At 38.6% G+C, this 23,890-nt stretch overlaps 1 protein-coding gene across 4 annotated transcripts in view; it reads right to left on the minus strand.

Annotated features, from left to right (window-relative positions):
* Positions 1-1,607: 1,607 nt before the first annotated feature.
* Positions 1,608-23,890, minus strand: part of LIN52 (lin-52 DREAM MuvB core complex component) — a 40,204-nt gene continuing 17,921 nt past the window's right edge. The window contains exon 6 of one of the 4 annotated variants that reach the window (XM_085061809.1): positions 1,608-3,140. In XM_085061809.1, coding sequence (XP_084917935.1) covers positions 3,085-3,140 — 56 coding nt within the window. In that variant the 3' untranslated portion in view covers positions 1,608-3,084. The other 3 variants (XM_085061813.1, XM_085061810.1, XM_085061816.1) reach the window with 3 other exon arrangements.

The raw sequence follows: 23,890 nt of genomic DNA on the forward strand, positions 1-23,890 counted from the left end.
AGGTGTCTTGTTGAGGGAAATATGAAACAAAGTTGAGAACTGTGAGTTACAGGACTGTTACAAAATTGTTAATTTTGTAATGGCAAAGCACTGAGTTAAATGGGAAATCATGTTATTCAATTGCCAGTGCACACAGACTTTTATTTTGATAACAATTAACATAACAAACAAGAATTTCTTCTCAGTTGAATTAAATAAAAGCATTTGATAGTCCAAGACTGAAGTGAATAGCCTTTATAACTGAATGTGTGTAACACTGGCATTTAAAACAAACCAAATAAATATTGAGTTTACTTCCAAGAAACTCACAGTAACATCTAAGACATGAAAACACTTTAAAAAACAATGCATCAGCTTGATTACTATTATCAAATCTTGATTTTCTTACACTCTTCATTCCCATCCCAAAGTCACTCAAATTTTCATGTATAGATAGATGACTGCATGGATGTCAGGAAGGGATATCACTGAAGGCAAGAACAGGGTTCAAAAGGGTATGAAAATCCTTAGTAGCATTTGGATATTGACAAATATTTATTTACTGATGAGAATGGAACATCTGCAGGCTGCTCCTGCAGTGAGGAACAGTGGTGACAGGTAGGTAAGTGAAGAAGGGCCTGAGGAACCGTATTGCCTAGGTGGCCAAGCAAAAGTTTTTGCATCTCAGAGGGCTATTCTGGAAACCCAGCAAACCTCCGAGGTTTGCATTTGCATATTATCAAACCAAAAACAGAAAAAAATTCCCTATAATTGGCTAACACACAAAAATACATATAAATATTACTGATAAAAAATAACATCACTGACTCATCTCTACAGACGGTAAGTAAAAAACCAAAAAATATCACAATTCTAAAGTGTATGTTAATGGCTCCCTGTAGAAGATTAAGTACTGTGTATGATAAAGGGCGATTTTTCTTCATTTTTTTTTTCAAACATATGTATGTTACTAAAAACTACTTAGAGTTTGAAATTCCTTACTGCACATATCAGAAAATATACATATACTTCCAGGACAGGCTTTCATATATTTTCCTATATTCTCCTTTCAGATCTCAATTCCTTAATGTGTTTTGGACCAAGAAACCTCTAAAAAATGCACAAACCCATACTCGTGATACAGATGAAGTATTCCATTATGTAATACATATATGTAATAATATATGTACATGTGTACATATATTACATATATAGTATACAAACTTAAATTTGCATTCAAAATGTATAATTCAATGCTTAAAGCCACATCTACACCAGTTTGCACCACTGGGCTTTTTCTATTCCTGAACTACCACCTTCAGCTTCTCATTCATTTGTCTTAATTTTTGTGCTCTCAAGGGATGGAGTTCCTGTTAAGCTCAGCCCTGCATAAACTGTGAAGGATATTATTTAAATTATTATTATTTATTTAAAACTCTGCTGAGTTTTAAATCAGACTCCTGACATTTCCAAATTTGTGTAGGGTCTTTCCAGGATGTGGGATTTAACTACTTAAACTTAGTTAACAGGAGCTGTCCAATATTAGCCTAATTTTGACTGGCAATAACCAAAACTACAGACTACAAACCAAAGGGTCACCATCAATTTAGTAAAAATTCAGAAGTCTATTTCATTAAAAAAATCTCCCCCTCTTTATTGCACATGCACCTGAAAAGAGTCTCCTCTCTCTGCAAAGCCAGAAAAATGCAGTGCTGTAAGGACAGCCTGTTGCATGTACTATTTCCAAGTAATTTCTTCTCTCATATGTGACTACAGCCTGAGAAATTACAAGTTTTGAAGAGCCTGAAGGATTAAAAATAAACATTTCTAAATAGAAAAACCCCCAAACTCTTCATCCCATGTTTCAACATGATGTTGTACCTTAAAAAAGAACACATTTACTAATGCTAAAAAAGTTGTCTTTTAGAAAAAGGAAAGAGAATGGAATGAAAAAAATTATTCTCTTAAATAAAAGTCTGAACATGCTCTATACCTCTTCCAAGGGGTGAATACATAGAAGTACACAAACAGAAGAAAAAGGCATTAAACTGTAAGAACAGTGTGCTGAAAGGGACAGGTCACAGAAATTTCTATCTTAAAAATTCTGGTTTTGTAGGAGAAGAAAATTTTGAGGTGCTGGTTTATAAGCAATTATAAATATCACAAAATGTTATTTTCAGAAATGCTGAGATCCTGTATATAGACAGACCATCCTCACAATGCGACTAACAATCCTGTTGCCACTTCTTGGAGTGCTAACTGAAAACATTACCATCTTTCAACTTTGTAACTCTTTCCAGTTTCTAGCTCTGCAAGAAGCAAAGAATTGCAGAGGACTGACAAAGCTGTTTCTTTGTGCAGTGGCCAAAGCTTCTGTGAGGATATCTTCCTTGAGGACACAGCAACACTTCTTACTCCCTCTCTAAGTGAAAGTTTCAATTTCACTTAGAGAACCACCTAGTGAAATAAAGCTCCTGGCACACTGAAGGTCTGGAGGTCTTCTTCGGGGTACCAGATGTGCTTCTCTGAATGCAGTGAGCAACTGGAATCTAATGCAGAGACTGCATTTGGCTTCTACACTAAAAGCACATGCTCCTGCTGAACCAGTGCTCTTGGTCAATCCACACCCCAAACTATGCTCAAATCCTTCAGCACAGAAGTCGCACACAGGAAACCAATGTATCTAAGACAAAAGACACACAAAAGGGTCAAGGCCTCATGATGGACACTGGCCAGTGTCAGATCTGCTGTGCACCTCCAATGGGCTGCACCTGAGAGCAGCTGGATAAGAAAACTGGCTGTTCACTTTGAACTGCTGATTAAAACAGGCAACTGTGTCACAGCACGTCAGGGCCAAGTCCTCCTGTTGGACATTCTATGGTCAGATGAAGTCCGAATTCCAGCGCAACAAACTGCAGTCTTGTGACCTGTGCATATTGTACATATTCCCCCATAAAGAGACGAGCTGTGGAAGCAAAAAGAGATATTTGCTTCTGAAGGTCTAGAGCAAGAGCTTTGTTCTTCCTAGAAGTTCTGGGCTTCATCTGGATCTGCAGTACATAGAATGACCTAGTTGGGGAATTTTCATCCAAATGCTAGATGCAGCTACTTTTTGGGTTTCTCTAGGATGTTCAGGAATTTTCCTCGAGTCATTTCTCTAGCTGAAATCATAAAAAGAAAAAAGAAATCAGTATTTTTTTTAAAGCCAAGAAACTCAAACAATTGCATAATTTTTACAATTGTGTAACATATTCTAACCATACGATAAGAAATTCATTAGGTTTGTGCTTGTATCAAAACCGAGAATTATTTTATTTATCTATTTGAGTGGAAAATAAATAAAACTGCATTACATCTTGAATTCCTGACATCCTATAAATGCAGGCAGGGTCTGGAATCTTCTAAACTCAGCAATAATTCCCACAGGCTGTCTCATTACATGCAATCTATGCTTTCTATTCCTACTGCATTATGCTCTTGCAGCACCTCCTTTTCTCTGTACTATCCATCTCTGAATGGTGAAATCCAAATCTCCATCACTCTCTCAGCAGAATTGTTCCTGGATGTTATAATCTGTCAGAGATTATGGAACTCTTTCCATTTCAGGATTATTGGTCCCTGGATGCTGTGGTCTTGAACAGAAATTAGGCAGCATTTTCTCTCTCTCAGCAGCGTCAGTCCCTGCATGCTGTAATATAATGGGGCTTATATTCCTTCAATGTAGTTCATCTATGGATAGTGTAATAAAGTAAAGTTTATAGAGCTTTGGTCTTCTCTTTCTCTTTGCATTGTCAGTCCTTCAGTGTTTAATACAGCAAGGCAAGGCTTATGTGTCTCTCTCTCACTCTTGGTACCATCAATCTCTGGTAGCTGTACTACAGCAGGGTTTACACAGCCACTTTGCTGCATGAGACATTTCTGATTTGAGAACTCATAAGCTCACAAACTGGCAGAGCAGCCCTAATACTATCCTTGTCTTGCAATAACAATACAATGCATCAAAGACAACACCATTTGCCATTGAGGCCTGGACAAAGACAATCTTCCCACTGGTGCCTCTTCATTTGTTTTCAATAAAGGTGTAAGCTTTGTGCTGGACTGGCAGACATCAAAACATGGTGAGTTTTATTCAAAGGAATGTTGAAAGCATGCATGTTTCCCACACCTAGCCTCAACAACAATCTAGCAGGGGATGGGAATTCATTTTCCTGACCTCTCTACTGAGACAAACAACAGAAATTGAAATTAGCATAAAAACTGGAGGTGGGTTTGTTGTTGATGTTGGGTTTTCTTTTGACATTATTGATTATCTGTCAGCACAGAACTAAAATATAATAAAAATGTTCAGCTTAAAATCCTCAATGTGCACTCAGATAAAGACATTTTATCATTGTTTACATAAGAGTTAGAACTTGTGTCTTAAAGCCTCTCCTTTAAATTATTACATTCTAATTTGTTGACACAAAATTTTATCACAAGTTATTGTCATCATCAAAATTGCTGTAAAACAACTAATTGTATGTAGATATAACCTGTCTGTTACACACTGATACTTATAGGTTGCAAAGTCCACTGTTCTGAGTGGAACATGCTTCAGACTGGCTGCAGGTTCAAGCAGATCACTGCACTATTTACTTGCCTCATGCCTCCAGCTGTGGGTTATATCACCTGCAATCCTGCTTCTGATTCACAGCATGAACTACCACAGAAGTACTCATTTGTACCTCTGCCTCCCCAGCCCCAAGATAACTTTTATGTTTTAAGTGCCGTTGAAGTGACACAGGGATAGCAGGTGCTGCAGAAGGGCAGAGTGGCTTGGTATTTTGTCATGAACTAAGTTCTTATGCACAAAGAACATGACTACAAAACTGAAAGATTTTTAAAATTTCAGCTTGGAATAGATTCTTAGTGCTTAGTTCTTTGACATCTCCCTGCCTTGCTCCAACAACAGTGCATGGTTTTAAAACACTCAACAGAGAAAAGCACAAAGCTTTGTTGATAAAGTGGAAAGTTTTCCAGAGTGCAAGTCCCATACAGGAGATATACGAAGGCATGACAATTCTGTTCCCCCAAAGAGGGCTGCACCCCATAAATCAGGCAGAAAGCACAGACTCCTTCTGTGCGCTCAGTGAAATTACTGTAGGTTGGAGGTTGCTCCAGAGCACGTGCCCGCCTGTTCACTTGTCATCGGAGATGTTAACATTTCTGATTAATTCACAGACCTCTCATTTTATTCTTCATTCCTTTATCCTTGCTATCCTGTTCTGCTGCAGCTTAAAGATTCTTACCGACCTGCTACAATAATCACCACCCGCTTCCCCCCCCAACCTGGTGAAATTGTTTAGTGATGCCAACCGCGCTTTTAATTTGCAAGACATCAGACACAGAGGTAATTTATACCAACATCTGTTCATTTCTGACTTCTGAAACAAACTCGCACATGCTGCTACAAAATCCCATTAGGAGCAGGAGACAGCCTTCTGCTATTCTGTATTCCTCATCTCCTCACAGACTCAGGCTTGCAATAGGGTTTTATTTTTAAAGATACGATGCCAAACTAAGGGAAAAGAAAAAAAAGAAAAAGGACCTTACATCTTTGTATATGTATGAAAATGACCAGGAAGTAACATCCTCATTTGACACAAAAATCACAGCCAAACCAAGGGCAAGTTTCCACAAATATTAACGATCTTGCCTTCCCTGCTTCAGCTGCTTCCCTTGTCTGCCCAAGAACCATAGTTCAATGTATTCCTGGTAAACACAGGCCAAATTTTTATTACATGGTACTGCATTCAACCATCTTGGCTATTCCTTCACATTTGTTTCTCTTTAATCTGCACTGGAGTATGATTTGATGGATTTTGCACAGTAAAAGGCTCTAATATTAAACTGATTTCTCTGCTCAGTATTGCTTCTGAGAAATGAATTCTTAATAATAAGAATATTATTTCCGTTGGGGTCTTATGGAGCTTGCTGGAGTGAAGGAAGAGCTTGTGAATGAAGAAACCATCACCCACATTCCAAATACAATTGCAGGCTAAGAGAGATGGTAAAACCAGTTTTAGGCAACTACACAAGGGACCAGCACAAGCCATTTGAATAGTAGATAAAGGTGGATTTTTTAATTAAAAGGTTGGACAAAACTATAGTGAAAACCTCAGGGATTTTTTCTTTACAATGGTTGTTTAAACCATGGACTTCAAGAGAAGAGAGGGCTTGAGCACAGGTTTCATAGTACCAGCAGACACTACAGAGGCTTTGCAGCACAAAACAGGAGCATGAATCTGCATGGCAAGTCACAATTTACAACCTTGCCTACGCTGTGCATCTACTACAACAGAAAAATCAACAATGGATACCATTGCAATAGTTTAGATACAAATTAACGTCACCTACTAGGGAGGAGGAAAACACTGAACTCCACAGAAAAAAACACTTACAGGTGATATCAGCACTGGTTACAATGGAAGTGGTGCTTGAATAAACTCAGATAAATGTATTGATAAATGGTATCAGGCTGTTATAATTACCAGAGAAAGCTATACTGTAAGGATTACGTTTGCTGCCTGGCAGATCTGCCAAGCAGATCTCAAGAACAGGTACTGGGTAGGAAAGGCTGGGGTTGAAAGGAGGAGGAGACATTTCTACTTGATAGGAGAGCAGAATAAGGTTTAATATAATCTCCTCTTTAAAACTTCAATCCCTCAATCCCACATTTAGCCTTGTTGCCTCAGGCTCAGTTTTTACTACAATTGTCCCCAAGCTGCCTCTCCGCAGTAAATTTTGTGGTTGCTGGTTGAAAAGATTCAGTAGTACAGATTGATTTCCTACAAGTGAGGAGATGAGGGATTACCAAAAGCAGTCCTGGTTAACAAGATTGGGTACAGAATCTCCTGCTAGAGCAGCCCACTCTGCCAGTGCTTTGCATCCTTTCACTATGACATATGGGTTTCATTACACAAAGATTTTCCTGATTTTAACTTGGAGGCGATTACATTGGAAACTCAGAGCTATCTTTACATCTGTAGCAATTTAAAGGTTAAGTAACTTTTAATCAAATGACAAAGACTCATAATGTTTTTTCCCCGACTGAAAATGAAAACTGCTGTTCCGGATATTCCTTCCAGTGACAATTTAATTAGAAAAAAACACTGCACTGGAGATTGGGGTCCAGCCTGATTGCTCCCCATAAAAAGCCTTCTCACACGTATGACAGCACAGGACATACTGTGTCATAAGGTCTGGATAGCCAGGAAATAATGGAAGGATTTACTGCTTTAAAATCAGCAAGGAAAACAGTGATTTATACTTACATAAGCAACTTTCATCCAGGAGAATCCCTAAGCAACACACATACATGCACACTTTTTAAACCTAATATACACTTAAATATATCCACAACACACTTGGGGATAAAGTCTATGTAAAAGATATATGTGACAAAGTGTATTCATCACTCATTCATCACGAACATTATACCTTCACTGCTTACTAATTTCTGGGCTTATCTAAAAATCTCAAAACAAAGCTTGCAAGTATCTTCAAATTATAGATACTTTAAAATGAAGTCACTTGCTAAAGAAGCACTTCTTAACTTCTCTCCCAGATGTACAACTTACAGAACAAATTTGACTGTGATCCTTCTCTGACCTGACAATATAGCCTTGCTGAAATCTAAAGGTCTTGCTACTAATAAACCCCAGAAATACAATTAATGTTTTTAGCTCTGAAATGTCTTGCAGTGTCACATTTTGAATGCTACATTCTTGCCTACAAAAAGGTTATCTTAGGCACTGTTACACTTTGTTAGCTTATCAGTTATTCCTCCGATTCAGTTGTATTTATGGTAAGCAAAGAACTTGTTTTTCAGCATAGAAGGATTCCTTTAAAGTACTAATCATGCACTCTCAAACTACTGCTGTGTCTTTGAACTACACAGAAAACAAAACTAGGAAGTTTTATTTCTGAAGCACTGTCAGTGGAAATTACCATTTTACAGCAAAGAACATGAATTACAGAAAGACAGCAGAACACTTCTCTGGTTTTTAACCTTCTATCACAAATGTCTGTTGCATTTGAAATTATATGTGTTGACGTGCAATGTTAGGATAAGAAGACACAATGATTCTTAGTTGGCAGGGCAAAAAAAGGCCTAGAGGAATTTGCCTGCGAGTGACTGTGGGAGTTTTGCTTGACTGAACTTGTGAAAGCCAATTGCACAGTCACATCTTTTAGCTGGGCTCAACTAACATTGCATGTGGAAGGAAAATAAAAAAGGTGGGAGATGAGGGTTGAAGGCAAAAAGACAATTTAAAATCAGCAAAAATATTTAAGATTGACATTATTACTGAAGATCTCTCAAAGAAAAGAAGAGGCATATGACAGACAAGACCAAGAAAATTTTATTACCCAGACAACATAATCTGAACTTCTGTTGGAAAGATAGAAAGTGGTCCAGGCAGATTTATCTCAAACCAGACCCCCAAAATCCTATCACCACCTGGCACCATCTCACTCTCCTTTCTTCACAGAAAGAGCTCCAATTACTCTGCTGTGTACTTCCTAATATAAGTGTCAAATGAGCTGCTGCTTGAATACTGTGGGCCTTTGACAAATACTTGCCAGTGAATGCTACCCCAAGCCCAGTTTCAGAGGGACCTGAACTGCCATCTCAGGAGAGCAGTGGTTAGTGAAAACAAGGTCAGTCATCTTCACTGGAGCCACAACTGGCACATGCAGACACTCCAAGCTGTTCTTCAGGAACTGTTACACTGACACTGAAGCCCACTGCAATCACCTAACACTCCTGAAACACATTCCTCAGGTAAGATGGCAGAATCAGCATAAACCTCCAGGTGTAATAAACTTGCATTACCATGGCATCTCAGTAATCAATATCAAAGCACTTGCAAAGATTATCAAGCCTTACATTATTCTTGAAACATACAGTAGTTTAATTCCCATCTTACAGATGGGGTCACAGCCTCAGTACAGACTGTTGTGCTTTCACCCCAACCCAGCCAGCAACCAAGCCCCATGCAGCCATTCACTAACTCCCTCACCAGCAGAATGGGGAGAGAATCAGAATGGTAAAAGCTGGGAAACTTGTGGGTTGAGATAAAGACAGTTTAACAGAGAAAGCAAAAGCCATGTGCACAAGCAAAGCAAAACAAGGAACTGATTCACTGCTTCCCATGGCAGGCAGGTGTTCAGCCATCTCCAGGAGAGCACGGCCCCATCACACATAATGGTGACTTGGGAAGACAAACACCATCACTCTGATCATCCCACCCCTCCTCCTTCCCCCTCCCACCTTATATACTGAGCATGATGTAATGTGGTATAGAATATCCCCTTGGTCAGTTTGGATCACCTGTCCCAGCTGTGTCTCCTCCCAGCCTTCCATGTACCTCAAACCTCTTTGCCAGCCTAGTAGTATGGAAAGCAGAAAAAGCCTTCACTCTGTGTAAGCCCTGCTCAGCAATAACAAAAATGCCTCTATACTATCATCACTGTGTTCAGCACAAATCCAAAACACAGCCCCATACTAGCCACTGTGAAGAAAATTAACTCTACCCCAGCCAAAACCAGCACAAGATGGATATTAAAGGAGTCAGCAACTGTGCTGGAATTCTGGCTCTGAAAGATGAGCTCTGTCAAGACTTGCTGCAGCATTTTTAAATAATAACACCTGCTTGGTACAAAACATCACCATGCTTGCCTTGGTGAATGAGACAGCAGAATGTGCTCTTCTGTCAGCTGTACTTCACAGTCTGGCATGGCTTGTTCTGAAATGCCAAAGAAGGTGAAAGCTTGCACAAAGCTAGGCTGTGGATCAGAGCAAGTGAGGCACATGGACAGCTTCTCCCAGTGTGCTGTGAGAACAGTCCTCTCTGACAGAGAAATGGTAAATAGGTTAGACTGATAAAGTTTTAAACCACTCAAACAGTTCAGTGAGTGTTAGCTAGAGCCTTAAGAATTGTAACCAAATACCTAATGCTTTCCTGAATTATGAAATCCTCACGTGACCTCTTTCCACCTTGTTTTTCTCCACACATAGTAGTCACATTTCATCTTATACCTGATAAGAGATCTCAGAGATCATTCAGGATTATCCAGCACAATGATAACAGATCTGCTGCAGATTAATAATTCCTCAAAAATCTTATTGTTGCTATCAATAAATACTAAAATTATATCTACTCTAAGAAAAATTAGATTCCTTCTCTGCAAAATAATTTACCTTGTTCTCCTAATCAGATTTCCCTACCTTGCAAGGAAGTTACCATTCTGTTTGCATTCACTTGCAAACTATGCTGTTCACAGAGCTTCAAATGGCAAAACTACAAACAGCATGCATTCACATACAGATGATCAAAGTCAGTCAATGAAAATGCTCGAAGCAAAGGGCAAAGACGACCCTGCCAGTGACCAGGGAGCTACTAAACTTACGTTCCAGGCCACAGGTATTAGGCTGTGCAGGTATTTTGTCCTGAGTGACCCCCATTTTACAGTAAACTCTTACAGTCTGCAGGGAGCTGCCTGCAGCCAATATCCTGTAGGGCCAAAGATCTGATCCCTTTGACCCGCAAAGCAGGGAAAGAGTTACATCTTCTCTCCGCAAAGCCAATAAAAACCTCTTGATTATAATTTAGATAAGAGCCACTGGATTGAATAATAATGTCTGAAACTCCCCTGGCTGTTTCACCTTGAGACGTCCATCACTGGGTTAAACATGATGCTAATTGCATTTGGATTGATTAATTTCTCTCACTCCTGTCTATTCGAATAATGCTTAACAAAATAATCACAGCACCCAGAGCCAAATCTTCTCCGTCAAAGGAATGAAGCCATCAGAACCAGCAGAGATGAAAGAAATGAAGATGACCCGTAATTACTGCTACGGTGATATCATTACCATATTACAGAAAATGAGTGTATGTGGGGGGAGCGGGGGCTGTGATTATTATTTATTTTTTAATGGAACCTCACATCCCAAGAATACAGATCCAACACAGTGAATGGAGCATACAGAAATACAGAACTAAAAAATTATTGTGCATTAAATTCCAAAATACAGTGAACACTAGGACTCCTGATACATCAACCATCCTGTACTGTGAGCTGCTGTTTATTCACTTCACTATTTTTTCATCGCAATAATATTTTGTGTACGACTAGCATAGAGATTTAAGGTGCCTCTCTTCGCAAAAAGATCCTCAAGGGCCTGCAGCAGAACTCACCCATAACCTTGATGCTAAAGTAATTCTCTTTTAATATTATTACAAGTCATCTTATTTTCAATGCTGGCATTCAGATTTTTAAACCACAAGACCTAATTTGATGCTCAAAGAAAAGCAATCACACGAGAAATTTTTATTCTTCAGTGCTGATTCCTATCTGAAGGCAGTTATAAACTGCATCCCCAGCCATAGTAGATCACTTTCAACCATTCAATATGCTAGTTCTGTAAAGATATCAAATGTATCAAGTCTGGAAGAATTTAAAGCAGGATTTGAAAAAAAAGAAAACCAAAAAAGCCCAAACAATAAACCCACAACCCTAACAGGCAAGTGGAAGGCCTTCTGCTCCCTTTATTCTCCAAAATGCACTCCCAAAGCCCCTCTCATTTGAGAAACAAATAGCTTGGCAATTGTGTAAGATCTACAGACACCTGTGCACTGCAATTCTAATTGTGGTTTATACAGTTCACTTCTCTCAGTGCTCCTTATGTCTGCCCCCTAATCTCAGACCAAAGACAAAAAAAACCTACACACAAATAGTACCTTAAAATATTTATTCTGGAATAAAGCCAAGGTCAAATACACAAGAAAATTTCACATACCAAAAATGTCAAGACCTAAGACCAGGCCCTGACTCATGGAGCTAATTAAACACAGAAAAATTATGTTCAAATATTTTGTAAGGCTGAAATAAAAAAAAAAAGAAGAGTTATAGTCCTAATATCAAAAGCAGTAAAAAAGGCAATTTTCCATTAAATTCCATTAATTTCCATCAAATTCCAGGATATTTTCAAATATACATGAAAGGTACTTTACTAGCATATGTTATCACTGGAAGAGCTACAGCTTGAAAGAGCTCTGACCACCAAATCCCACAGGTGTCACAGCCAAGAGGCAAAATAGCAAAAAGCACTTGAAAAGGCCTTTTTTCTACTTGCTTGTACCAAATGGAAAATAATCTCTTCCTGGCTTCCAGCACCTGCAGTGGATCAAGAGCTCTTGATAATTTAGGTTTTTCTCATCACAGTAGCCCAAGGAAGAATCTTCTTTATCAAACAGCCTGGAGAAATGAGATCAAAACTGTTTGCTCATGAATTCTCGAGCATAAAACACTTGAAGAAGCTCACCAAGAGGTCTGCACTGAACACGCCTACACAGCCAGGCATGAAAGGTTTCTGGAGGTGAATGGATATTTCTCAGAAGGCACGGGGGCAGAAGTGCTGCCCATGCCCCCCCAGCACAGTGCACCAGGATGCACTGCCCCTGCCTGCTCTGGGGAGCACATATTTACTGCTGGGAGCAAAGCAGGTAACCCTCAAAGTAACAATTTTTTCAAGTTTTATCAGTGGCCAGGGCATAGAGGCCATGGCCAAATCTGAGCCCAGGAGCCAATAGAAACAAAGGGATTAAGAGTTATTAGGAGCAGAGAGAATTACATATTTACAGTACAGTTACTGAAAAATAATCGTGTAATGATTATGTAAGTCCCTATAGTCCTTTTGGCTAATAATGCTGGGATACAAGCTGTATGGTTATGCAAGCCAGGGCACACAAATCCAATCAGAAGACATCAAGGCTTGTTTACAGGGAGGCTTGCAGTGCTGGATCAAGAACAGTACAGCTTCCTTGACCTCCAAAAGGCAGAAACTAGCCCCATCAATAGGTTACCTAATGGCTTGAACTGTGAAGAAGAACTGAATTTTTAAATTTAACTTCTGTCAACAAACTTAATAGAAAGTGATGTCTAGATGAAAGAAGCTCATAATATGGTAGTCTGTATTTATTTGTTCAGAAGTATGTCTTTACTTTAAAAAGCAGACTAAATCTTTAAAATGTTTTCTAATCCCAAGATTCCTTATTGAAACATTTTTCGATTTAGATGACTGCAGCTCTTGACACAACAATGAATTAGCAATATTGAAGGTCTCTGTGAAAAGAAGATTCATGGGTTTTGACTGAAAAATATTTGATTTACACATGAATTAAACCAAGATTCCTTTTGCAATTAGCATTATACAGCACATTAAATTACATAGAAGACTTCCATAATTTCCAAAAATCCAAGGAAAAAGTCTGTATGGCCAAATGATTGAAAATTATGCAAAAGACTGAAATCTCAGTGTTCCAAGGTCAAAGTCTCAGGCTGAGTTAAGACAGAATTATGGAAGAGCAGCAATATGCAGTTTGTGGGCTGCAGAAGAAAACCTTCAAAACTGCCTTCATAATTTCGTTCTTTCTGCTGCATTAATTAAAGATACTTTATATAACAACTACCCTTACCCTATCCTCATCCTTCCCAGTATATTCACTTCTGGCTTTATTCCAGTATTTTAAGTTATTACTTGATTAGTTTCATGTGTTCTGCCCACCACAATACTCTTTGGGCAACAATACCCTGAGCTGAGGAGTATCTGAGAGACCAGAAAAGGATTCAGGAAATTCAAAACCATCTTTACCCACTCCAAGTTGTTCACAAGACATCTGAGGAAATGCACTGATTAAGATATGTTACACTTTTTACAGCATCCAAATGCTACTAGAGTCAAGTTTGAATGAATAGGGAAAAACTGTTGTTACTCAGAGAATCTATGACTAGTGTTAATCTGACCTACTTGACAACAAAATTGTAATACCACTCAAGGCTATTTGGAATGGGTATTAAAATATAAACAATGTAGGTTCTGCTACAATTATTACAGTTTAGCTGTTAATGAGCTTAAAGGCAGTTAACTAGGCAAGACTCAGCTGTAAAAGCAGATGTAAAAGATGCACCCAAAAATACACAAGGAAATGTGAGAACATTTTTCATAAACACCCTCACACTTCTAGTACCAGTGAGTTTTGAAGAAAATATTAAGAATACAAGAAATACGGAGGGTATTGGAGTCTGAAGATACCTCCTGAGAGTAGAGGCCAGAAGAAACTCCAGTTTTTTGAAACCCAGAAACAAAACCTAAACAAAAAAAAACTCATTCTTTTTCCCTCCAGATCTACTGAGAGCAGCCCAATAAGCTTTAGTACTCTTTTGCTTCCAAAAATCCCTTCATGTTTATTCACAATTCATGCATTCCACTGGTCTGAGGCCACCTCTACCATAAGTTACTTCTCTTATGAAAGCTGAATGCAATGACACTGCTATCTTTTAATGAGAAATGTTCTTCATCCATTACTAGAAGAAAGAACAGAGGCACTGCAGCAAAGCAGATGGCAAACCATCCACAAGACAGCTCAGAAAGTAAAGCAGAAGGTGGTGATGGCCATGAAGACTCTCCACAGATAGGTGACTTCGAAGACTGCACTGAGGGTTGAGAGGCACTGAAGCAATTTTGGAAGTCAGGAGAACTCTGAAGATTCCATGATCCAGAGACAATGGAACAATCACATGTATATAGAGTTAGCAAGGCATAGCAGAGTAGAAGAGGTATAAGTAAAAGAAGGATACAAGGAAAAAGTGGTTAGTGAGGCAAATTTAATCTACCAGAAGACAACAGATCAAATAAGGTATACAGTAGAGTATCATCTGAGCAAAATTGTACAGAATCAGAGATTCATTCTGATTTGATAGAACCTTGGCAGGTCTCCAGTTAATGTTCTGCTCAGAATAAACAGGCTGCTCAGGGCTTTATCTAGACAAGTCATAAAAACATCCATGGATGGAGATAGCACAACCTCTCTTGGCAATCCTTCCACTACTTGAATGTTCCATGCCAGAGAACTTTTGTCTTGATTCCAGTCAGAAACCTTCTTGCTTCAATTTATGATTATTGTCTCTTGTCCTCCCACCGTGCACAGCCTGACTCCATCTTCTCAAATAACCTCCCTGCAGGTTCTAACAGGCAGCTATCAGGTCCCTGTGAGGTCACCTCTTCTCCATGCTGAACAAACCCCATTCCCTCAGCCTCTGTTCACAGGGCAAGTGCTCCAGCCCCTGATCATCTTGGTGGCCCTCCACTGAACTCACTCCAGTTTAATGTCTTCTTCATGCTGGGGCATGGAGGACACACTGGATGTGGCATTGCAGATAAGGAGGCATCACTTCCCTGGATCTACTGGCCAGGTTTCAATCAACAGATGTATATGCAATCCCACATTCCTTTCCCATACGCTACTTACTTGCTGTTATTTCCAGTGTATTTCCAACACTGTTTCCTTGCCTTTAACCTTCCACCTACCACTGTTTCACTTAATGTTCCAGGAAACCCAAGAACCATAGTCAAGAGTGAGGGCATTTTATGCCCTAAGACAGGGAGGACCTGTTTGCTCCTTTCAGTTTCATATGTGCATGTGAGTAAAAATAAATGGTAAGCTTTTTTTTTATTTTTTAAATTAATGTGCTCTCTATTTTCAAGTAAGCCAGGTACTAGACATGGAAATATTGAGGCAACCCAGAGACCTATTTGTTGAAAACCAAATGAGAGCTTGGTCTGCTACCCAGAAACATCCATCACCCAGCCCTTTTCTGTAGGGATTTGTGTTGAATGACGTCCTCTGCAGGTTAACAATTAGTTTTTAGCATAAGAGTCCTGTGTCATCGTCACCAATTCCCCAGGAGACTGAAACAGGCTGAGTGATTTTTAGATTATATGGTCTGATAGCACACAGGCTCCTGACTCGCTGTGTGCTTGTGCCATGCAGGCCACCTGCTCTATGGAGCTGCCACTGGGGACACCCTCAAAAAGCTTTAATAATGATGATCTCTCTAGAGATGTAACTCAGAGCACGTGCAGAATTTACATTCTATATCACTAACTAGAAATTTGTATATAAGATCCTATATATACATAGGATCCATGACTAGTTGCTAAAAGATTGTAGAAATGTTATTTCCTATTAAACAAGAATCTGTCTGCTCTGTAGTCATAAAAACTGTAAATGCACAGGAATTGACAGAGCAGGGCAAATCAGTAATCTACCCAGTCAGGTATCCTGTCTGGCTGCACCCAAGATCAGAAGCATCACAGGCAAAGATAAATTAGGGAGCCACATTATGAAGACATATGGAATAATTACTACTGAAAGATTCCTCCTCTTCTTAAGTGTTTGTTTTATATCCTGAAGCAGCTGATATTTCCTACTTAATTTTAGATTTTATACTGCTCTAACTAAAAATGTTCTCATCATCCGTTTAATAGCCTGATTCTTTTCCAATTGCTGCTAAGTACTTTGTCTTAAAAAAAAAAAAAATAACCCCAGTGTGGCAGAAAGTTCCACATCAAATTATTCACTATGTAAAAAGCATTTCTTTTTTCTAATTTTAATCTGACTAGCTTCCATTAATTGTTTTCTGATTTCCTCCCCACTCATTCTTTTCAGGTTTGGGAGTCAATAGGAATTTTCAATTTATCTTCTCAGTTGCAGGGACGTAAAATAACAACTGTGCTACCTTTCAAAATCAGAGATCTTCTTTTTTCCTCCCACATTTTCATGAAGAAAACTCTTGATTTATAAGCAGCTCTCTAAAAGTGAATGGTGTATTTTGCACTATCTCAAAATTATTCCTACCAAAAGACTGCCTGAAGTGACAGAGTATCCAAAGTTACAAAATAGAGAATGAGACTTATTTCCTTCCTGGGGAAAGATTATTAGATCTTATGCAAAAACATAGGTTGTAAAGCATAAACAATTATTAAATTCAAGCAGAAAAGCTGGGAGATAGCATAATAATTTGTTGCGACCTCGAGACTCACTCAAGCCAGAAGATACACAGGAGTAGAACAATCTGCTCAGTTTCACCATGCTGGGGACCTGGCTATTCTGGACCTGGCTGTTCTGGACAATCCCAGGAGCTCAAGAGGTTTGAGGGACACATGCAAAACACAATTAAATGCTGCCACATTCTTCAACTGAGCACAAACCCCAATTACTCTGAGTAAATTCTCCAGCTAGTTTAGACAGATTTGTCATAAAAATTCTGCCCAACAGCAAGCTTTTCATTCAGAAACACAAGAGTCGTGTAAAAACCTACAACATACAGAACATCAGAACCATAAAGAAAAAAAACATGAGAAAGAGAAGTGGAGAGGTGGTCTGATACAATACTGAAGTGTGTGTAGAAATGTATGGAGATCTTGATCGCAGTCAAAATAATGAGCTCATCTTTGTGAGTGGAACGGGATTGGTTAAGATCAGAGTAAAATATTCTAGAAAAGCTATATTATAAGAATTTGGCTAAGTGTTGTGTAGATAGATAGGAAAGGTTTTACTCCAAAGATGTTATATCAAAAGATGGATGAAGATTTAGGTTATGTCTTGGATGCCCAGACTTACCGGAGAGTCAAACATTATACTTGGTCACAAGGTTAAATGAGCAACAGAACAGCAGCAGTGCTCACAAACATTGAAAGAGGGATCACAGACAATCTGTTTGGTGCTGGAGGGGTAAAAAGCTCCAGTTTCAACAAGTACTGAAGCCCCTCAGATATAAGGGAAATGGAGGGGCTGCTAGGAAGCATTTTTAATACCACAGGTTCTAGAAAGGTAGCAATGTTCAATAGCTCCCAGTGCACTCTAAATACTCTGAAATACGTATGTTTTTAACTTACAGTCACAATATAGAACAATATACAGATTATATGAGACAGACAAAGCCACGCTACATAGTTCTGACACACGCATTCACACTAACTCTACAAGATAGTTGTGTTTCATGTACATAAATTTTGTAATGTTTTTCAAATTACCTGGCTTCTTAGAAGTAATAAAACACTACCTTGCATGAGCATGGTAGTGCTTGCACAGAAATTGTATTATCAGAATTATTTACTGAAAAGAGAATAAAGATAAAAGAATACTGAAAAGGGAGGAAATAAAAATAAAGTGTTAGAGAACTGACTTTCTCTTCATTCATAGTACAGAGTTTTCACTTCCCAGTTTCACTGCCATAACCACATACAATTTGAATAATTACAATACATCTACATCCCACTTTCCTCATCATTTAATTGGAAGCTAAGTAATATCCAGTCTAAAAATATCAACATTCACCATTTCTCCTCCTCTCATTGGCACACATGCAAAGGGCCTATAAACTCCAACTGTCACCTGCCTAAGACATGCCCTTCGCTGGGACAGATGTTGCTACTGGCTTGAAGAACTTGTGCCCTCTCTGGAAATCCAGCAGCAGGTCTTTTTTTTATCCAGTAGGCAGGGGGCATTCAAAATCCTGGTTAGGAAGTGGTCCACAGCTATGTACCAAAGGGAAGAGTCCAGCCTGCAGGATTTTTGATTTCATTTAAGGCAGTGCTTCGCAAGAAGAGAGAGCAGCAGGTACATTTTCAATGCCATCTGCTGGATAAGAAAGACAACTCTAATAATGGCAAACCCCTGCTGTTTTCCATCTATCACCATCAACTCATACCAACAGTTCCCTCCTCTTTGTATCTTACCTAAACAAAGATCAAATTTGAAGTTGTCTTAATCCCCACTCTGTTAATGCATCCAGGAAAGCAAATAAGCCAATATTTATGAATATTGAATTTATGACTGAAAGTGTAAAAACTACTGCATTTTTACTCCAGGTGAGAATTCAGGGGGTTCTGACAGTGAAAAATATCTTAAAATAGATTTGATGAGAAAAGCCTGATACCTGTGCTGCAAAACATATTCCTGCACTGCACTAATCTAATCTCCCATTCTAGAAGGGCTAATAACACTTCTTTCTAAAGAGAGCCATGAAAAAGTCACAACACAAGAAGGTTTTTTCCTCTTGCCTGAAGGGTATTTTTCCCATTGGAAAGACCACGAGTGGAAAGCATTCACTCAGCTAAACAAGTAGAAACAGACTTTTATTTCACAATAAAATGGAAGAGACAACCACTCTAAAGAGGTAAATTCTATTCCAAAAGAAGTCCAACACAAGATATCTCAGGATTTGAGAACAGGTATTAATTAGTTCCAAGCGAATAAAATGTTGGTTTGATCTTGAACAACTTTCTGACTTTTGTGAAGTTTAACTTACATTATAGTCAATCAAATTGCAAAGCTTCATTAAACGTGTCTCAACTGTTCACAGAAATCACCAACACTATGGATATCTGCAATTTCTCACAAAGGACATCCAAGCACATTCCCCTTGTGACAGTGTTACCAAAGAACTTCTGAAGACTCTGGTAGAATGACCCTCTTGCGCTCTGTCATGCCATTTAGCCAGCCTATTGGATCACCTAAATTCAGTAAAAAAAGAGGGATTGGCATGAAATGAACTCTGGAATGAGTTTGATATAACTCATGTAAGAGATGAAGGAACAGATTGCACTCCTTGGTCCTCAAATACAAAAATTGTACTTGCTGCCATGAAAAAACAATTGTTAATAAACAGATATTCTACTCTTCAACACTCCATATGGCAGTCTGATGGATTAAACACCAGCAGAGTGTTGATCACTCTAAAAGCTCATATTGAGATGATCTGGAAAATCTGTCTATCTACAATTTACAAATTCTGGTTAATTTAATTAAAATGTTGCATCACTAAGTGCCTTAATATGTGGAAAGCCATAAGCTTGTGAGGTTTCGGGCACATGCCTGTCTTCAGAAGCAGCTACAGAACAAATTAGCAAGAGTCTCCTTTTAAGTTTGGGATATACAAAGGAACACTCCTGAGCTAAAAAAATCAATCTAAGTGTCCATGCAGGAAGAAGAGAGCAGAAAGATCTCCAAAATAGGCAGACGGACAGGTGATATAGTAATACAGTACGGCTAAGGATGCCAGTAGCATAAGAAAAAAGAAGACACAGGCTGTCAAGGTACAGGTGACTTCTTCGAAAGGGGTCAGCTAAGGTTAAAGGAAACTGGACAAGTTATAAATAGCAGACTGAGAAGTGGAGAGAGAGGGGTGGAGTTCAGGAAAGGAAATGTCCCCTTGTGAGGCGAACAAAGGCCAGGAAGTCCCAAGGAAGAAGCCCATGATCAACATGCTTGGCCAAAGTCAAACCCAGTGGTGTAATCTCCCTTTACCAAGGGAGGCTTGAGACCTGGCTTCTTCAATTGAAACCATCTACAGCACATACACAATCAATTACTGCAATGGAGCTAAAGGGTGGTACCTGGTCATTTTCAATTTGGTGTGAACACCATGAAAGAGAATCCTTGAGGCCAAGCCAGTTTAGAAAATTTTTTCTTCCTAGAAGTATGGCTGGATGAGAGAATTCAGATATTCCCAATGCAAAAATCCTCTCACAAAAGACAAGTGAGTAAACTGCTAGGATGTGGAAGCAGATGATAGTGTGGAAAACAAACAGAAAACCATGTCTGAATGCAGCTCTAAGTTCATGGAAGCTAAAACATTTCCAGTATGCTCACTACCATCTCCAGAATCACCCACATATCTTAATTCTTTCTTAATACTTAATAATATCTACTTTTCTTCTTCTTAGAAAAAAAATTTAAGGTGCTGGGTTCACTTCTTAGCAGTTAAAGCCGGGGATGCAGCATCAAGGGTTTTCTGGGCACAGCTGATAATATTTGAGAGGAGTCTGAAAAAAAAGAAGTGGTTTTTATCAGAGATGTTGTAGAAGAACAGTCAGAAGTCTGCGTGTTACTGTTGTCTCAGTCCACTGTAATTCAGCAAAGCGTAAATCCCTTCTTTTCTCTTTCCATTCTCAAAACTATCTAGAGTAAAGGAAAAAAATTCTAGATGGAAGAAACAGCAATTATCTCTAGAAACATATTGGTTTAGGCTCATTTCTTGTTCCAAGCCATTAAACAGAAACAATTTTGGATTTTGTTCTGTGGAAGGATCATCTTACTTGGAAAAACAGGAGTAGTTTCTCCAGTATGGCAGTTGGTCCTCTACTTGTATGGGCAGAGGATGTTCTGCCTGCAAAACCCAAGAGGATCTGTTGACTTTCTGCAACAGACGATAGAGCACATGAGGTTGTGAAGAAGGCCTGGTTGTCGTCTACGTCTAGCACAGTTTTATACAGAAAGACAATCACCCTTTAAATGCCACTTCAGCTGTGTTTCTACAATTCACTGTGTGACAAAAAAGAATATTGACCTTTTACAATGCACACCCCTATAATAATCTTTTCCGTAAGAGTAGAATTCAGAAAAATTGATCTGGAGTAAATAAAAAACAAAGCCATGTGCTTAGAAAATAAAAACCATTTTTAAAAATTTTGATCACATTTACATCTCCATGCTTCCTCTAGACTATTTCCAACTATCTTTCAGAACATGTAGCTGAGCATGTTGGAGCCAAAGTTAATTATTTCCATAATCAAATACAAGAGTACTGATCTTCTATACTATTACAAGCATAAGAGCCAATAAAAAGTGCCAAAGACAGAAAGCAAGGTGGGAAAATAACCTTCCTTCCCCTAAGTCTTCTCTGCTTCAGAGAGACCAAGCAGGCTGATTTCAAAACAAGAGCAAGTGATATAACCAAACAAAAGGAGATCTGAAAGGTGAGCAAACCCCACAAGCCACAGAGTCATTATTACTGTGTCGACAGCACACTTGTTAAAAATGTATATTTTAATTTTCTGTATTGCTAAAGGTCCCAATTTGCCCAGGGATCTAGCTAAGCTGCCATTTTCTACCACGACACAGTCTAATCTTTATTTAATGGATTTAGCATCTATCTTCACTAGAGTGGTCTCTAAGGGGAAGGGGAGGGGAGTATGAAGGGGCATGAAGAGATGATCAGGGCCCCCCTCTCCTTCATCCATCCGGCGCTCATGTTTGTGTTCAAAATTCAATTACCTCCTTATTGATACTTCACAGAGATATTTAAGCTGCAAACATGAAGCCCTGATTTCCCAGGGGGCCATGCCCCTCTCTATTTCACTGCTCTGCTTCCCCCAGGGTGAATTCCTGAGGCGTCCATATTAATAGGTAATCAGTCACAATTCATTTATTAAACAGCTAGCAAGGTTTATCAGCCTGCCCTGATTAGCCGGAAGAAGCCACTGAATTCCTAATTTATTTATGGAAATCTAAGTGTCTTTTTGAATTCCATTCATGAAAGACAGAGGTGCCATGGGTCTGGCACACTGAATTCTAACAGAGAAGCACTAGGCAACCTGGACACTGAGGACTTTGCAACTTCAGCCTGGTAAACACACTGTGGTGACCCCAGCATGACCAAGAGATTTAGACCAGAACCTCAGACAAGGATTCACAAGCCAGCTCTTCAGAGAGTAGGCATTGCCACTCGTTGCAACTAGAGGATCACTATCCTGATGGCTCAGTGTGTGGAATGGCTGGAAAAAGTTCACTAAACAGAGCCATCAATGCAACAAAACTAGGTCAAAATAATAAAGAAAATGAAAGAAGCATTTTTAAAAGTTTCAATAAAACATTCAGAACAGCACTGAAAACAACTGCCAGGTAACATTAATATATGCATTTACCCATAAAGTTCAGCTTATTGAAAACTGCAGACTGTTACAACCTTTACATTATTTCTGCTATTATCATTTCAACTAGACTGGTTTTAAGATGGAACATCACTTCTGTACATTCAAACTCAGACACAGAAAGTCAGTGATGCTACTGATTACCAAAAACTGAAAATTGCTAAAACCAATAAAAAAGTCAATTCTCTATTGTTTTAAAAAGAGGCATGAAGTACCCAGTAAAAAAAACAGATCTTGAAGTGAAAAGACTTATATATGCACTTGATACACCTTTAGGCAGTTAGAATGCAGCTTCATATAACATAAAGCTTATACACACAGGCCTCTGAAGGTTCAAGGCTACCACTGGTAAAAAACTCTTTTTATCCCTGTCAGCTGTGTAGTGATCTCCAAAACTCACATGCACCTGAATTTTACCCACCATAGTTACTTCATCAGAAAACAACTAGGAATGGAACAAAACCAAAAATGTTTATTTCCTTTTCCTTCTCCATACAAATTTGTGCCAAGTAACTTTCAATGTGTCCCTCGCTGCCATTGATGACTTTCCCAAACAGCTTCACAGGGAAGTAAACATAGGTAAACATAGTAAATATAGGGATTGTATTTTCAAATGCTCTGAAAATACAATCAAGGTAAATGTCCCTCAGAAAGATGCAGAAGCCAAAAGGGTATTTTTGACTAATTTTTTCCTAAAATATTTAGATCTCAAAACTGACAGAATTTAACAATGTACAGTTTTACATGAAATATACACGGAGCATTTCTGTTAACACTAATTCTGAGACACTGTTATGAGACATTTTGTTTAATGACTTCACTCTTCTGATCTGATTATCAACTGATTACAAAAGTATTCAAAACTAACAAGTCAAAGCATAAATAAAGAGGATGCAGATGCCACTCCACAATTCTGTACCACAGATTGAACGAAAATTATTTCAGTTCAATCACAATTACTTGAAAATATATTTCAAAAAACAGTCCAAAATCCTACATAGTTTAAAACTGGCCACACCTATATCCTCTGAATTTACAAGCACAAGCTCAATAATTACATTAAAAGTTTAAATTTGTTTAATATTTCATTACACCAAACTTGCACTAGTGCTTTAAAACAGATATAAAATCCCCACTTGAACTGGACTAGTACAACCCATAACCTTAAATAAAAAATATATTATTTCCTCTCAAATTACAGTGGTTAGACATGAAAAGATTTAGTACATGCAATAAGTACATCCAAAATGCTAGGAGGACTCAGCGTTTGAATTCATCTACAACCAGAACTTGTAAGTTGCAGGTGTT

Source organism: Lichenostomus cassidix, chromosome 5 (assembly GCF_008360975.1).
Source record: "Lichenostomus cassidix isolate B80296 chromosome 5, HeHo_3.0, whole genome shotgun sequence".
In the NCBI taxonomy this organism is placed as follows: domain Eukaryota; kingdom Metazoa; phylum Chordata; class Aves; order Passeriformes; family Meliphagidae; genus Lichenostomus; species Lichenostomus cassidix.